The sequence below is a fragment of the Colius striatus genome, chromosome 7 (genome assembly GCF_028858725.1).
Source record: "Colius striatus isolate bColStr4 chromosome 7, bColStr4.1.hap1, whole genome shotgun sequence".
Taxonomy (NCBI): Eukaryota; Metazoa; Chordata; class Aves; order Coliiformes; family Coliidae; genus Colius; species Colius striatus.
Window position 1 is genome coordinate 18,605,176 of NC_084765.1, and position 15,854 is coordinate 18,621,029.

Consider the following 15,854-nt stretch of genomic DNA (forward strand, 5'->3'; position numbering starts at 1 on the left):
TGTGACAAGCTGCCACCATATTAAGGAGAACATGACCTTTCTCTTCAACCTCCCTCAGTGTTACAAGTCATGGTTAGCCTAACTGACTTTTTAAATGAGAGTAATCCCTGGGACTGACATTTCCTCAATTATAAAGTCCACTTAAGAACTTTCCCAAATCCACCTAACTGACCTCTGGCTCATCATGCAACAAAGTGCCACAAGCAAAGCCTGAAAAGCCAACACCGTACGGGACACGACTTAAACTCCTTATCCTTTACTGAATGCTGTGAAACATGTCCAGAGGCATCATTTAAAACAAATGCCTGGGGGAACTCACTGGGATGGCAGGTGGGAGTCCTCCTTCAGAGCATCACTTCATTGCAATAAGCAAGGGCTGCTCCTACAAGGTTCAAATTCCTTTTCCTACCCAAGAGGCAACCACACTTCAACAAACACATTTGAAGCACATGGATGTTGGACCACTAGCCTGAGAACGTGAACCCAAAGCCTCCTTGTTGAGCAAATGCAGCACAGATTTGCTCCTTCCTGGTTGGAGAGACATTAAGAGCAGGCTTCTCTCAACAGCTATGGTGATCACGTCTATATCAACCATAATTTTAAAACATCAGTCACAGAATGGTTTGGGTTGGAAAGCGCCTTTAAAGATTATCTAGTCTAACTCCTCTGCTAGAGGCAGGGTATCTCCCCTATGCCCTCTCCTTTCTTCAAGCAACTACTATGCAGAAGAACTGATAAAGTTCCATGCGAGCATAGCAGAGGCAAAGTGCCTCCAATGTTACGAACTGTTCCCTGTGCTCACTTCCTACCAGAGCGTATGCATCACAGCCTTATACATTTACAAAATGTGTGTGGCACAAACGCTAGAGAATGGCTTTAGAGGATCTTGCAGCCGGAAAGAGACTTCATCTGAAAAAAGAACATGCCAAAAGAATATATGCTTTCAATTCATCTTACAATGAAAGAAATTTTGCCAGGCCTCACTGTTAGTGTCACTATTGTCACTGGTGTCAAACTATTCCACTGAGTAGTTTTTTATTAGAACACCATTGTTTTAATTATTGTGGTTGCCAATAAATACTATATACAGTTCTCTGATTTGGAAGTCCTGAACATTGGCTTAAACACACTTTTTTTCTAGAAGGACTTTAAAGAGTGCATCTACTTCACCACCACTACTTTAGGAAACCCACAAAACAATAGATGAAATTCAAAATAAACTGCCTCTCCCAATACTAAAGATTTCCAAGGATCTGAAATCAGCACCTTCCTATGCTTTGACAACAGCTTACACACTCCTTAACCAGTGGAATTAAACTGCAGTCAGTCCTCAAACAACACCTTTCTACATTTATTTTTTTCAGCATTTAGCCCTGACAACTCAGCTGTAATTGCTCAATAACAATGCATCAAATCATCCATTGAGGTTTTTATATTTTATTAACTCTTCTGAAGCTGAAATTAAAAGGTCTGAGGTTTGGAGACAGTGGGGTTGACAGCCCTGTAAATGGCCTCCACCACAGAAGACACCATGAATTTGAGGACTGTTAAAGTACTCTGGGAAGTCTTTACATCAAAGATAAAAAGTATTATAAAGATTTAAGGCAAGCTAGATCTTCATTCATGGCACCTAATTGAAACTGTACTTACTGCTGTATTTCAGATCATTTGGGATTTGCTACAAATTTCTCTCCTCCCACTTAAAATGACTTTGATAGGTAAACCCCAGGGAGCCTACTAACAGTAGGCTGTTCTTTCCAACCATCAGGAATGCAAGACAATGGAAAACCTTCACTTTTCCCCCTAGATTTTGGCATTTGGTTTGCTTCCCTTAAAGTCTGTCTTTGTTCACCTTTATTTCTTCTGCCTGAAGTTACAGAAACAAGCGTAGCTCCTGAAGTTGAGGCACTTCACAGTCTCAACAGTGTTTTCTTTCTCACCTGGCCTTTACAACTAGATTACAATGGAAAGCTTAATCTGACAGATCTCCTACCTCCAACTTGGTCTCTTCCCAGTCTACACATCACACTCCAAGAAGAGCCTTTAGCAGACCCAACCTGAAATCCACAGCCAACTGACTAATTTGAAGAAAAGTTTAGTCCCTCCCTTCCCCCTCTTTTGTACCTTTGGAAAAAAGTGACTTAGTACAATCAAAACTAAACGAACATGTTATTGTCAGATGAAACCAAAATTATTTTCATATAATCATGGATTCATTCAGTTTGGCCAGGGTCTTGGGGTGTCCCTCAGAAGAGCCTGACCCTTCTGTTAACTGGTCAACACCAAATTCAAACCAGGTTGGTTAGGCCTTTCTTCAGGCAGGTGCTGAACATCACATAAGATGGGTATTTGAAGAATTGTCCAAGCAACCTATTCCCATGGTTGACCATCCCCAGTGAAAAAACAATTTCCCCTGTGCCAAGGCAGATCCTCCTCTTCCTTTCAATATTTCACATGTTCCTACCAGATCCAACAGTAGCATTAGCGAAGAACCAATTAATATATCACTAGTCCCATGGAAATTACACCATATGCTCCTGTGCAATTTAAGACTTTTTATATCTATCTATATGCAAGTGATGGGAAGAGTGCTTTGGCTAAAGCTAGAGGGCAAAGCAGGCAAGAAGTCTCCAAGTTCAAAAGGCCTTTCATTTCTCACATAGATTCTCTGGGACATATTAGTGTGGTTGAACTCACACCTCTACATCATTGAGGACAGTGGCACACTCTTCAATAAAAGGCTGATTTTTCTCTTCAGTTTTTCTAAAGGTTATCAACAGGTTCTACTTCTATGGGAATGGAGGCAGGAGGACAAACAAGCAAATACACAAATGTCAAATAAATATGCCCTGTCTCTACAAACGAACGTGCTAACAAACCAGAAGTGGTGCACAAACTGAGCATCAACAATCACTGGGAATAAAAAAACAATTTTGCTCACAGTGGAGGTGGTAAAAATGCAGATTAAGAGAGGAAGCTACCACAGATTTCAAAATAGAGAGTCTTGGTCACGTGTTGCACTCAATATGCACACATTCTGCATTTCCACTTAAAAGAACTTCACAACTACTAATCACTGTGTCATGGACAGGCAACATCAACAGTTGAGCTACTTAAGGGAGGATTTATTTCAGCACTTCCACAAGGTTACTCAAGAGGCTCATTAGCAAATCCTCCTAAATACCTGGATCTGCTGCGCCGTTGTTATCCGGTTCCTGTTCACCGTTGCCCTGACCCGCTCACTCTGCCGAGTCCTGGCGATCGCCCGCGTGCGGACGTGGGGCCGCAGCCTGCTGGTGGTGGGAGCAGCATCAGCCATGAGGGCAGTGACCTCCTCTTCACTGACATGATCTGTATCTGGAAAGAAAAGATGCCCAGGTCACTAGTCTTTCTCCAGCATTTCAAGAATTTTGGGCAAAGAAAACCCAAACCACCTCCAAAGGCGGGCATTGGCCCCTCAAAAGGAAACAAGCACTGACATCATTGCTTCAGATCATTACACAGAAAGACTCTTTTCTAGGTAACAGAAATTACTGCTGCCTTGGCAATCTGAGGTCAGAACACTAACGAACTCTTCCCAATGCAGTTGCATGAAGGTGCTGGGCTTGCCTCGGGAAGGTTAAAGAATGCTGGTAAGAAACAGCTCGACAGGTTGTGAAAAAAAAAAAAATCATAATAAACAAGATCCTCTTATCAGCCAAGAGTTTAAGTCAGCTCTTTAGGTCAAAGAGAGAACACATAAAACCAGGGCTTAAACATCTCTTCAAAACAGCACATGCTTCAACTCAGCTGAGACACAAGAAAAATATTTACTTGGACTGGATACCATGAAACCCTTACCTGCAGTAGCACTGACACCCATGGGGGCACAGGCAGGACAGAACCATTCATCCACAGGGACTTCACTCAGAGGTGGATTAAGGCATTCCATGTGGTAACTTGAGGAAAAATAAAGTAATATAAAAATCACATCAGGGAAGAGAGCCATTTCCTTCTAGTCATATGCTATGTAAGGCAGATATATTTTCTTAAGCTTGAAACAATGCTTTATACATCTGCTTCTACCAAACTCCAGAGAAACAGTGGTCCCTGATGGTTATTTAAGGTTCTTCTACTCTACATGTTATTTTGATCACTTTAGGCTCAAAAAAGCTGAGAAAATTAGCATTTTTCCCCTCACTGTGTAGTGCATCACTTGTCATTTGAACTCAAGCTTCAAGAAGTGTGTAGAGCCAAAATTGATGGTGACAAAGTGAAAGGTGAACAGTACTGAGGCGGTAGGAAAACAGGCAGTCAAGAAACAATAGAAGTTTCCTGAAAAACAACATAGCATTAACATTACTGCTACTTAGGAGCATTTTATTTTGCATGACTAGACACAGGTCAACTGCAATGTCTTGTCAGGTGGAATAAACGCATTGTGTCCCACATCCACCTGGTGTGAGGAAGACAACTGGTGATGAGGATTTCTGTGTAACCACACAAGTTGAGTTGCAGAGTGTTCGTCAGTCACTGGCATCATACAGCTGCCTGCAGGACAGGAGACTGACCATGCTGACTTCCAGCCAGCATTTGACAGAGCTGCACTCCTCCTCAGCAAGTCTCAGAGGAAAAGAGATGCTCCCAGAGGCAGACCATTTGAAATGTTCTCTACCCTACAGGCTGAGCAGCAAGACCAAGCAGTCTCACCAACCACTTAAGAGTAGCTACCCAGGAAAGCCTTTGAAAACTACCCAACTTGGGTTCTATACCTTGTTCAATTACATTTTCAGCAATTAAAACTCAGCTAAAGCAACACCTGTTAGCAGCACAAAGTTTTTGTAGCAATCCATGTCGCATCAAACCCAATCCAAGTTACACTGCTAAAAAGAACTAAACCATATTTCCCAAGCAAATGAGGTGCTTGCCATGAAAATCAACTGCTTAGACCAAGTTCCCTAGGCAAGGAACACAGGGACATCTCAGCCTTCAGGGAAGAGTTTCAGCTTCAAATCAACTTCATTGCTATGACCAACTTTGCTCTTTTTCTACACAGGGAAACCCTACTGTTATTTATGATCTAGTACGTGTTTAACTCTGAAATAAGTTAAGGATAAAGAAGTGAAGCTCTCGACTTCACCTTCCCATACCAAAATTCACTACCTGACAATATATCTCAGTGCCTGGTTACAGAGTCAGGAAAGTCAATGAACATCCACCTGACTCTTTAATACTACTTTATAGCAACACAAAAATCCCAGAGAGAGACTGCAGCTGTTAATGTACCTTCTACCCATCACCCCATCTTCAGATTGGGTCTTTCAAACCCGTTCTCAACCATGAGACCTGATTTAGGTTGACCTGCTTCTGCAGGGGGGTTGGACTAGATGATCTTCCAACTGCTACCATTCTATGGCTCTATGCTGTGATAAATGAAATTTGCAGCTAAACTGCAAATATTATCAAAGCAAACAATATTATGTTTATATTAAAATACATTGTAAATATAAAGTAAAATAACCACATCCTTCTCATATGAAAGAGTACACCTTAGCAGTTGAGATTTTGCACTCTTTCAGAGACTTAAGAAGTTGTTGAAAAATGATGTTTGCAACAAATCACTACTTTAAAATTGAAGTATTTTTCTTCTCTGGGAAAGGAGAGTTCAGTCTCCAATTGGCAGCCACCAGGAATGAGACTGTTTCCTCAAAGAAATACTCTAACAAGTAATATTTTTAGGTTCAGGCCAAAGTCGTAATAAGAGTACTTGTAGCAAGAACTTCATTGCATGCTTTTCAAATTACCTCTGGGAGCTCTGAAGTCACATCATGACCCAACTTGACAAGCTGCCATCATTTAACCCCAGCCAGCAAAATAAGAAAAATAAATAAAATAAAAACCAGAGGAACTACTGAGAGAATACAAAAGAAAATCTGAAGCAATACCCTGAGTTCAGATAAGACTTATGAAAGCTCAGAAAGAACTGAAAGGCATGACTTCAGGTAAGACCTGTGAAATACTGCTTTTGGTTAAGCATTTTACACTCAAGTGTTCTGATGACGTGCTTGACAATATTTAGCGTTCCTGATACTGTCTCTTCTCCAGAAGGTGAATCAGGGTATACAGACACTACAGAACACAAAGGCTGGGACAAGTCATGCATCCTCTCAAGCAGATAAAGGATTTATGTTATTTATGTTTTTTACCCTCCATGCACTCATATGTTGCAAGGATAGGCACAAACACCTTCATCACTTGAAGGAATGGTCATCTGTTTCGGTGGTCTGTACCACTGATGTGTGCAGGACTCTCCACACACATGCTGTCCCATGACCAGAGAAGGATCCATCACATCCTAGGGAGGTCTGCACTGTAAGCACACAGACACAAGTCTGGGCACACAAGGAGCCTGAAGAGAGCAGCAAGGTCCAAACATCGGCCAGCTCTGCAGTGAAACCTGCCATCATGCAAGCACTGCACTGATTTCAACCTTCCTTACCCTGCATCACAGCCATCACACAGCAGCAGGCGGTCCTCGCGGTCACTTCTGCCACACACCTCACAGAATGTTGGGTCATCCTCTCCATTGCTATCCTGAGTTTTTGTGTTCTCAACAGGAATCTAAATAAAAGCGGGATTCACATTTTACTCTTTAAAATTCACTGTCACATTAACAGTACCTGCAGCAAAATCAAAAAGTGAATGAACCCAAATGGCTATTACATATCAGAACGTTCATTCAGGTCATTCAACACATCCAGGACATGATCAAACGTCTGGAAACATCTACTGAACTTGTCTACTCTCAAACACCAACAACTGTAGAAAATCGTATTTTAAAGGTAGGTGAAACCAAAATTCCCAAATAAGATCAAAAGCAGTCAAACAAAAACAAAGTCTCAAAACAAGACCAAAAAAGAGCACAAGCTTAGCTTCTTCCCTCCTAAACATATTCTTTAAATGTTAACTTGCACTTTTGTTAAAATGCAAACACTTAATAATTGGCCATCAGTTCTTAAAGCAGAGCATCAAACTCCTAAATGCCCTCATAAAACCAACTTGTTTCTAGTAACTAAGGGCAGAGACAGCTCCTCAGTATTCTTTTGTGAGACACTAAGACAGTAGTACCACCTCTGCTTTTAAGAGCTCTGCTATTGCCTCGTGTCTCCCTCTCTGTACAAACCCAACTGCTACACAGCAGAGGTGGTAGCAAGACATAAGGAAGAGACGATATATAACCCAGATTACTCCTATTATAACAGCATGTGGAGCACTCTACCCATGTCGAAAGGCTTATCAATGCAGAACAGCTCAGATTCAAGTGTCCATTATGCTAAAGAGGCAGTTATGAAAACCACCCTTTTCACTACAAAAAAACGATGCTGCGCCCATTATTGCAGGAAATGAGGTTAAAGAGCAAGAAAAATGGTAACAGTTCCTTAAAAGGCAATCCCAAAATAGGAAAGAATGAATTCACCCGGATAACAAATATCAGATAAACACATTAGAAACGTAAACCTTTCAATTGCTATTTTGTGGCAACTGGCCTTGTTGTTTGCTGCAGAAGCAAGCTTACCTTTTTTAAGATTTTACCACCATAATGTGCCCGAATGCTGATGTACTTGAAGAGGATTCGATCTACCGGACAGGAGTTTGCATTCTAGAAAGATGAAAATACATTTCGCCACGATTCAATTTTTAAAAAGGCAATCTTCAATTATTAATGTAATAAGCACTAAATTAATGCAGTAATCATCTTAACAGCTCCTGGTCCTGACATTTTAAGTACTTAAATCTAACTTGTCTAGTTTACAACCAACTTATTGTATCAGAGAAGTCACGCATTTTTAGAAAATCATTGATTATGCCAAAGTCATTTAATTATTATTCGACTGCTAAAGCAACATCAAAGCTCCTCCAGGCATTGCTTTACAACCCTGTTCAGGTTTATAAGGCCTTTTCTTTCTTTTGGATGAATGAGCGACTGGAAAAGACTAACAAATATGTTCAGAAAGAGTTATTTATTCAGTTAGTTTTAATTTAATTGCCACTGGTACTACTGCATGCGAAGCAAGTTTTGTTTTAGTTCTCACCCTGGATTATGACTACAAGAACTACAGTTAGGTGGAAAGGAGCTCTGACTGCAAACAGAATTCAGAGCAAACTGCTGATTTAGTCAGTATTCCTTCCTATGTTTTCTGCGTTTAACTGTCACAACACATCTCCATTCCACAGTTACAACACAGGGTTCAACAAAAGATAAAGATGGATATACAGAGAAATACATACATACATACATATACACTGAGAAAAAAACATCAGTATTATTGGTGTACTGACTTAAAAAAAAAAAAGGACTTTATTCTTGCTTCTGACATTACAGAAGAGAAAAGATCAGGATGAGTTTAAAAAAACCACATCCGTACTGCACAAATGTGAATCCTACCAAATAGAGCAGTAACCCAAGCCTGTGTAGAAAAGCTTAAGAAAGCAAATATAAACATTACATTGTTTTCTTCTCATTACAGCAGAACAGCACAATCAGAGGGGAGAGAGCACAGCTCACCTTAGACCACTCCACAATGCAGTCCAAGCAGAAGTAATGGGAACAGCTCTCTGGAGTCCCAACAACCTGACCCCTAAACGTGTTGAGGCAAATGGGGCAGTTTTCTCCATCCTCATCAGAGGAAACATTCACTCTGTTGATGTCTGGATCTAATTTCAGAGAATCTGTCATTCCTCCCCCAGTAGCTTCAGTTTCTTCCTCCTCTTCCGCTTCTTCATCATCATCTTCACAATCTCAAAAAGTAAGAGATGAAGAACAGCTCTCATGTGCTGCAGGGTTTCAGGAGTGAGGGCAGGGAGTTGGGCAGGATGGGGTACAAGGCCACAGAAAATTCCAAGTAAGCTTATTTTATGGGGCTGCAACAGCAAAACACAGCCTCCCAGGTTTGAGGCAGTAATTTTGGCTATTTTCTTTTTTTCCTAAATCCCTTCACTAAAAAGCAATGCATTACTCTGATGAAAAAGCCTGATAACATGACTACTCTTGCAAGACATTAAAAGGACAGATATCAGAAAAACAACAGATTATCAAAACAGCAAGAGAGTAGGATATGTCAGGCTGCCACCAAACACTGAAGTTAAAAAATAAAGTGACAATACAGTTATGTATCCAGCCACAGCACTCCCACAGCAATATATAAATGCTTTAAAAACTTAGAAATTGGGGAGTATCCCTTGCTTGTTTATTCCTGTAGCACTTGGGCATCAGCCTGACCCAGCAGCATCCGTGGATTTACATTTCATGGTTAATTTCTGGAGGCAAAGCCTTCATCCCACTCTTCCTCCAATTAAAAACACGCTTGTTAAGGCTCATTAACAGGCCTACCCTCTAACTCTTCATCTTCACTTTCTTCTTTGTCCTCCTCACCTCCTTCATCCTCAGTGTCACTCTCGCTTCCGGTATCATCTTCTGAATCACAGCTATTTCCACCATTGCTTTCTTAAAAAGAAAAGAGGAGAGGAAATACGGATTTGATGCAGATAGACAGGCAGAACAGTGAAGGACAAACCAGAACTCCTGCTCAGGACATTACATGTGAAGTTAAATCCCAGATTTCCTCAGTGGTATCAAAGCTGAGAAACTCAAGGGGAGTACGGCAGCAGTCTGAAATACGGAATATAGGAAGGAAACCAAAACAATTCTCAGGGAAGAAAACAATAAACGGTCACAAGTAGAACTTTACTTCCCTTTGGAGGTTAAACCAATATGATCTCCAACCCACGCCAAGAGACTGCCCTTACCTGTCTCACTGAGGAGGACAAGACATTGCTTTTTGCTCTTGCTTAGCGCAGCATTCTTGTTTATGAGCTCATCCTGGCTGTCATCATCCATGGCAGGACATTGGGAATTCACTCCCTGCAAGAAGGCAGACTTCTGTGAGGTGTCAGCCCAGCAAAGAGCATCCAACACATCTGTGGAGATGTGGTGGCAGAAGGGACATGATTCAACAGCAAAGGCTCCTCACACTCATGATTAGTTTTCCCAGTTTCAAGTCAGACGTGGCTATTGCAAAGGAGTCAGTGGTACATGAAGTGTCATGCTCCTGCTGAGCCAGATGAAACCAACTGCTTGGGTAAAATTCCACCTAGCTGAAAGACGCAGCTTTAGCTTGAGATTCTGGATGGCAGAAAAAGGCATAAACTGAACGAATTCCCCATTGAAAATAGGAAAAGAAAACCCACAAATGCCGAAACTGTCCTGTGGGCTTAACAATAAAATGGCAGCTGGAAGGGACCAGAGGTCCTTTGAACAAGGCCTAACAGGATGACAGTGTGTGTTCTGAGTCAAAATACTATCTTGTTCAGTTGACAAGAAAGGTTATATATTTTAAGTCTTTTTAAAAAAGGGCCTTTTCATGGCTCTGTCATGAAACTGATACATCTCAGACCTCACACCCATTATTCCACAGAAAGGAGGAGACTTGATTTGGTGCATATTAATGCAATCACATTAATTGTCATGCATTAGCAAAGACTGGCAATAAAACTGACAAATGCTGAGAGATGTCTCACGATCCAAATTCATAATGACAACCAAATGAGGCCTTTTAATATACAACACTCCAAAGCATTATGACAGACAGATCCCACAAGCTTCTATAAGCAAGTCATGGAAAAATATAATTATCTGACACTTACAAAGCTAGATGTCATATCTTAACATGGAAAAAAAGTGGATTCTTCCACAAGTGTGGCAAAGAAGTTTCAACTGGGTGCTCTGCTCCCCCTCTCCCTGCTCTGCATTACATATCCTGCATATTAAGAGAATTATGTTTTATTCAAGTGCTCTTGATGCATGCCTTCACTCACACACTCCCTTTTTCAGCCGCGTAGCACAGTCCTGCACCTAAAAGCCTTGAAAATGTAGGCTTCACTAAACCAGGTTAAACTTCAAGTGGAGATTTCAATGCTTGAAGAAAATAAAAAAGCTAAAAAGAAAACTGAGCTTCAATACAACCAAGTTGTTGGTAAAGATTTCTCCTAACTTCAGTAGAGATATTGCCTAAATAGATGTTTAGACGTTTAGCAAAATCCGTGGCTGTTAACAGGAGTCTGCTTAAAAATAATTGATGCTGGCTGAATTTACACAGGCTCATCAAAAGCCAGCCACACCATGATGTAACTGAAAAAAATAGGAAGAGACACGAGGCATTTTTCAAGTTTCAGTAGTGTGCATCTCTAAATTATTCAAACTGAACTTCCATTATGTAATAGTCTCCCCAAAAGCCAAGTGAGCTCCAGCAAGGTAAAATGTGTGGTGACATTACAGCCAGGATACAGGCATGCAGAGATGGTGCGTTTGTTCTGTATGGAGCAGGGATTTTAGGCAGCATGTTGAGGCTTGGGGCAGAGCCTCAGCCTGACTGCTCCTCCACTGGCAAACTGCAAGCCCAGAGCAGAGCCCACTGGCCCCTTGCTGCCATGGCGCACTGCAGCCCTCCTGAGCCACCACAGTCAAAGCCACCACTGGGAAAAAACCATTGACAAACCTCCACTTTGCTACCACAGCAACCTTCATTCCCCTGCTCCCTGCTTCTTCTGAAAGCAAAGCAACAGGCACGGCAAGGAAAGGATCTTTTCATTTTTAAGACCAATTCCTACAAACCACAATTCTGACTAACAGTGTTTCCAAACAACATGTATTTGTTTGTTGCTGTGGAATAAAACAACCATCCATGTCATTCTCGCCCCGTCACCCCACAGAAACATATCCTTTAAGGATATTGGAGGCAAATACATCAGTGCTTGTGACTTGACAATCTAACCTGACATATTTATGCTTCAAATGCAAGCCTGTACTTTGCTCAGAGGCAAAACCCAGAGTTAAGGAAAAGCTGGTATCGCAGCAAACAACCACGTCTTCAAATTCTGTCAGTGAAAAAAAGCCTGGCTCGTGGATGCTGGGAACAAGGAGAACCCAAATGAGGCAAAGTGAATTTGTGATTTTAAGCACATGACAAATCTTAACTGTGCGAGTAACCTTTTCCAAACAGGACAGCTGCTCCTAAGACAAAAATAAAAAGAAATCAAAGTTGTCTACCTGAGAGCTTGTACTCCTATTTAAGAACAAAAAGCAGCATTTACAAGGCTTTCTGTTTTCTTATGAGAGACATTTCAAACAAATTACCACTGTGAAACACAAACACATTTGTGATACCCTTCAGAGAGTCCACCAACCCACACAAAACCCAGCTTTTGTTCCAGCACTTACCACATCATAAATTTCCTAACCTCTCCAAGCTGCAACTGGCAGATATAAAATAGATTAGAAGCTTTTCTTTTTCTGTTTTTTTAATGTAAACCAATAAGTTTAAAGAGGAGATTGTAGTCACTCCTGTGAGGCAAACCTTAGCTATGCAGTCCTCTAACCCGAAAAGCTCAAATTGACAAAGAGCAAGTGGTGCCCCGGAGGGCCATTCGTCTGGAGTGGCTGCTTTGCATTTTGGAGGCGCCAGGGACCTGCCCTCGACACTACACCTAAGTCCTCTCTGCCTGCTCATTGAGAAATCCCACAACGTGCAGCAGATTGCGTACAGCCCCTGGGGTCCTGCATCTGCTGACTCTCTCCTTTGCATCCCACTCTTAACACTCTAGTTGGGAGTAATTCAGGGTACATCCCTGGCAGGCAGCTCGTGAAGGCAGATGCAGGGTAAGCTGGCCAGAGGTCACTTATCACTGGGCTCCATACCACTACAGAAGGTGTCACTGCTTACACTGAACTCTGTTTCAGTCCTCTGGGCCAGAGCATCCCTGGCACATTTGCAGCCTGTGCACAGTGCATCCAGTCCCTGAATTACAGCGTGTGCACCAGGTCTGCTAAAGGCAGACTCCAAACTCCTTTGTAGCATCCCATCCTCAAATTCTCACTTAAAAGAGCCTCATGACGTTCTAATAAAACATTAAACTGCAATACCAAGGAGCGTGTGGCAAGTGCTTACTCACATAATGGGCACCAGCACCTTCCCCCAGCCCCGGAGTCTCAGCTGGGTCTGCACCAAGCACCCACTGTTGCAGGGTAAACCCCAGCTTTGCTATTAAGACAGATCATATTTTTACATCAATCTGCCTTAAATCATTGTAGTTATACATACAGCAATTACAAATATGTTCTTTAAACCACATTAGCAACACTACTTTCTGTTGGTTTTAAGAACAGAGAAGACGAAGTGTTCTCTTCAGTACATGTACTTACCAAAGAAGCACTCAGTAAACATTCAGCTTTGTTCAACTATGATTCTTATGGATTGCCACAAATCAGTATTTTAATCTGCTTTGACGTTTCTAACAATCAGAGTAGCCACAGTCTGCAGACCACACTCCAGCCACACCTCAGACAGAGCTGCCTATGGCAGGGAGCAGCTCTCCCAGTCTCAAGCATCCTCCTTCCCAGCAGCAAGCGGTCTCCACCATGACCAATTTACAGCCATTTCTCGTTTTTAGAAACAGAAAGTGCTACTAGACAGAGTGCTTAATCTAATCTGCTCGAGATTATACACAGGCAAAGAAATCTCATCAGCTGGATTTTCTCACAGGACGGTTTTGAACGCTTATCTAATTTCATGGGCAATTACTGAGCATCATATTCCAAAGAGTTCTTACAACTAAATTTAAGTCTACTAAATATTCAAACACGTGAGCTTTCAGTTCTTGGTGGCACATCGCTTTATTTTTTTATTTACTGGGGTCTTTGTTTTCTTTCCAAACTGACTTAATGATTCGATTTACCTAGGAAACCAACATCGTACATCAGAAAACATTTTGTTTCCAATTTCATGTGTTACACTGAAAGAAATAAGAGAGTTGTAAAAACCATGGCTGTACCTGGACATGGTGTGATCAGTATCTGCCACCACCACACTCCAAAGGCTAAAGCAAGAAGTAGGTAGGAAAAGCATTCAGATTGATGACAGACTCCTGCAGCCCCGAGCCATGGGGGGCCAGCCCAGTGTGCACAGGGAGCCTTAAAAGCCCTCAAAATCTAAATTTAGACCCAACTTTCCCCTGTTTAAGTTACAAAAACATTAACTCTTAAACACTGCAATCAAGAACTGATCGTGCAACAATTTAAACAATGGAAGTGTGGAAAAATCTAACAGACAAGGCAAAGAACACTAATCCAGGGGGGAAGTAAGGAAACATTTAGCTTTCCCTCACCCTGACTCTGCCCTAAATTTAGCCACCCTAAATTCCAGGACCAAAACCACTCACCAAAGCTTCCCGGGGAGGTGGCTCCTCGGGGAGCCTGTAATGCCAAGGCCACGCACAGGGGCTGCAAAGGCCCTTTGGAAAAGGTGGCATCTCACCGGGCGTTTTGGGTTCCCAGCAGCAGCTGAGCTCTGTGCAACTCCTGGCCCCACACCCGCTGACACTGCTTCCAGCTGTGATCCCATATCCCCCAATCCCCACATCCTCCTTCTTTTCTTCAGAAGGGTCACCTTTACTGATGAATTCTTTGAAGTGTTCCCATGTTTAAGTACAGCTGTTTATGGGCATAGTTGGGAAGAAAATGAAAAAGAGAATCCGAACAAAAACCTCCTGCACTTTTATGATTTGGGGTTTTTTTTGTGCGTGGCCATAACAGAAGGTACCAAGACCTGCTGGCCCTCAAGACAGGAAACAACATACTCCCACAGCACTTCCAGTCAACGGCCGGCACAGAACCCGGCAACTACAGCTATACCAAACGCATCCACTCCGCTCCTAACCGACACGGGGTGCTCAACGAAGGGCAAGTTACACAGCTTAAAAACCCGTCGGTACCCTCAACGCAAAGCTTTTAAGCCCTTTTGCCATAAGCTGATGTGCGTTACAAAAATGCTTCCAGGACAGCTGCCCTCTACACCTTGGCCAAGAGGGCCTCGACTTCAGTGCAGAAAGCCGAAATAGCTTAGAATTTCTTCAAATGCATCACAGACAACAGGAAGCTGGGGATGGGGAAAAGCGAGAGGGGGCGCGCCAGGAACATTTGGATTTATTTAGTAAGTGTTGTCCGAGCCCCCCCCCGCTCCGGATCGCCCCCTGCGCGGGGTCGCCCTCGCGTCAGTCGTCCCGGCGCAGACAAGCGCCGCCGTCGCCCGCTTCGCACCCCGCGGGGCCGCTCCACAAGACACCCGGAGCGCCCGGAACGCACCGGCGGGAGGGGGCCGGGCGCGGGACAGCCCGCCGCCGCGCAGCCGCACCTCCCGCCAGGCAGATCCCCCGAGGAACAGGCCAACAAACAGGGACGTTGACAGAACTCAACGCAGACAGCCGAGCGCGGCGGGGCGGGGCGGGGCAGCTTTCCCCCCGGCGCCGGCTGCCCGCCGCGGCGCAGCACGGAACGGCCGCTCCGCGTAACGCCGGCTCTCGGCCCGGCCCCGCCGCCCCCGCTGCCCGCCCTCCGCCCGAGCAGGCCCCGGTAGCCGCCCCCGGGCACTCACGCGGGAGAAGGCGCCGGCGTTCACATACCCGGGCCGGGCCGGAGAAGCGGGCTGCACGGTCGGAACCCCGCAGCCCGGAAGCGCCGCGGGACCACTGCCGGGTCACGCAGGGCCGCGGGTAGGACAGGCGGCCGCGGGGCCGAACCACTGCGCGTGCGGCTGGGGGGGGGGGGGGGAAGGCGGGAGACGAACCATTCGGAGAAAAGGGAGAACGGCCGCGGGACGGAACTACCGGAGGAGGGGTGCGCCGGGCTGTACCACGGAGGGGGGCGGGGCCGCACCGCCCCGAGGGGCGGGGGCTCAGGCCCGGGCCCGGCCCGGCGGCTCCGGCTCGCCCGGCTGGCGTGCCCGGTTCCCCGTGACCGGGCTGTGGCGGGCTGTAAAGGCCAC

General features: G+C 44.0%; 1 protein-coding gene across 3 annotated transcripts in view; it reads right to left on the reverse strand.

Annotated features, from left to right (window-relative positions):
* Nucleotides 1–15,602, reverse strand: part of PHRF1 (PHD and ring finger domains 1) — a 29,028-nt gene extending 13,426 nt beyond the window's left edge. The window contains exons 1-8 of one of the 3 annotated variants that reach the window (XM_061999281.1): nucleotides 15,493–15,602; nucleotides 9,787–9,901; nucleotides 9,371–9,484; nucleotides 8,546–8,778; nucleotides 7,556–7,639; nucleotides 6,479–6,600; nucleotides 3,841–3,938; nucleotides 3,185–3,357 (exon numbers count right to left, since the gene is read on the reverse strand). In XM_061999281.1, coding sequence (XP_061855265.1) covers nucleotides 3,185–3,357; nucleotides 3,841–3,938; nucleotides 6,479–6,600; nucleotides 7,556–7,639; nucleotides 8,546–8,778; nucleotides 9,371–9,484; nucleotides 9,787–9,877 — 915 coding nt within the window. In that variant the 5' untranslated portion in view covers nucleotides 9,878–9,901; nucleotides 15,493–15,602. Of the gene's footprint in view, nucleotides 1–3,184; nucleotides 3,358–3,840; nucleotides 3,939–6,478; nucleotides 6,601–7,555; nucleotides 7,640–8,545; nucleotides 8,779–9,370; nucleotides 9,485–9,786; nucleotides 9,902–15,464 lie in introns of all 3 variants that reach the window. The other 2 variants (XM_061999282.1, XM_061999279.1) reach the window with 2 other exon arrangements.
* Nucleotides 15,603–15,854: the final 252 nt, after the last annotated feature.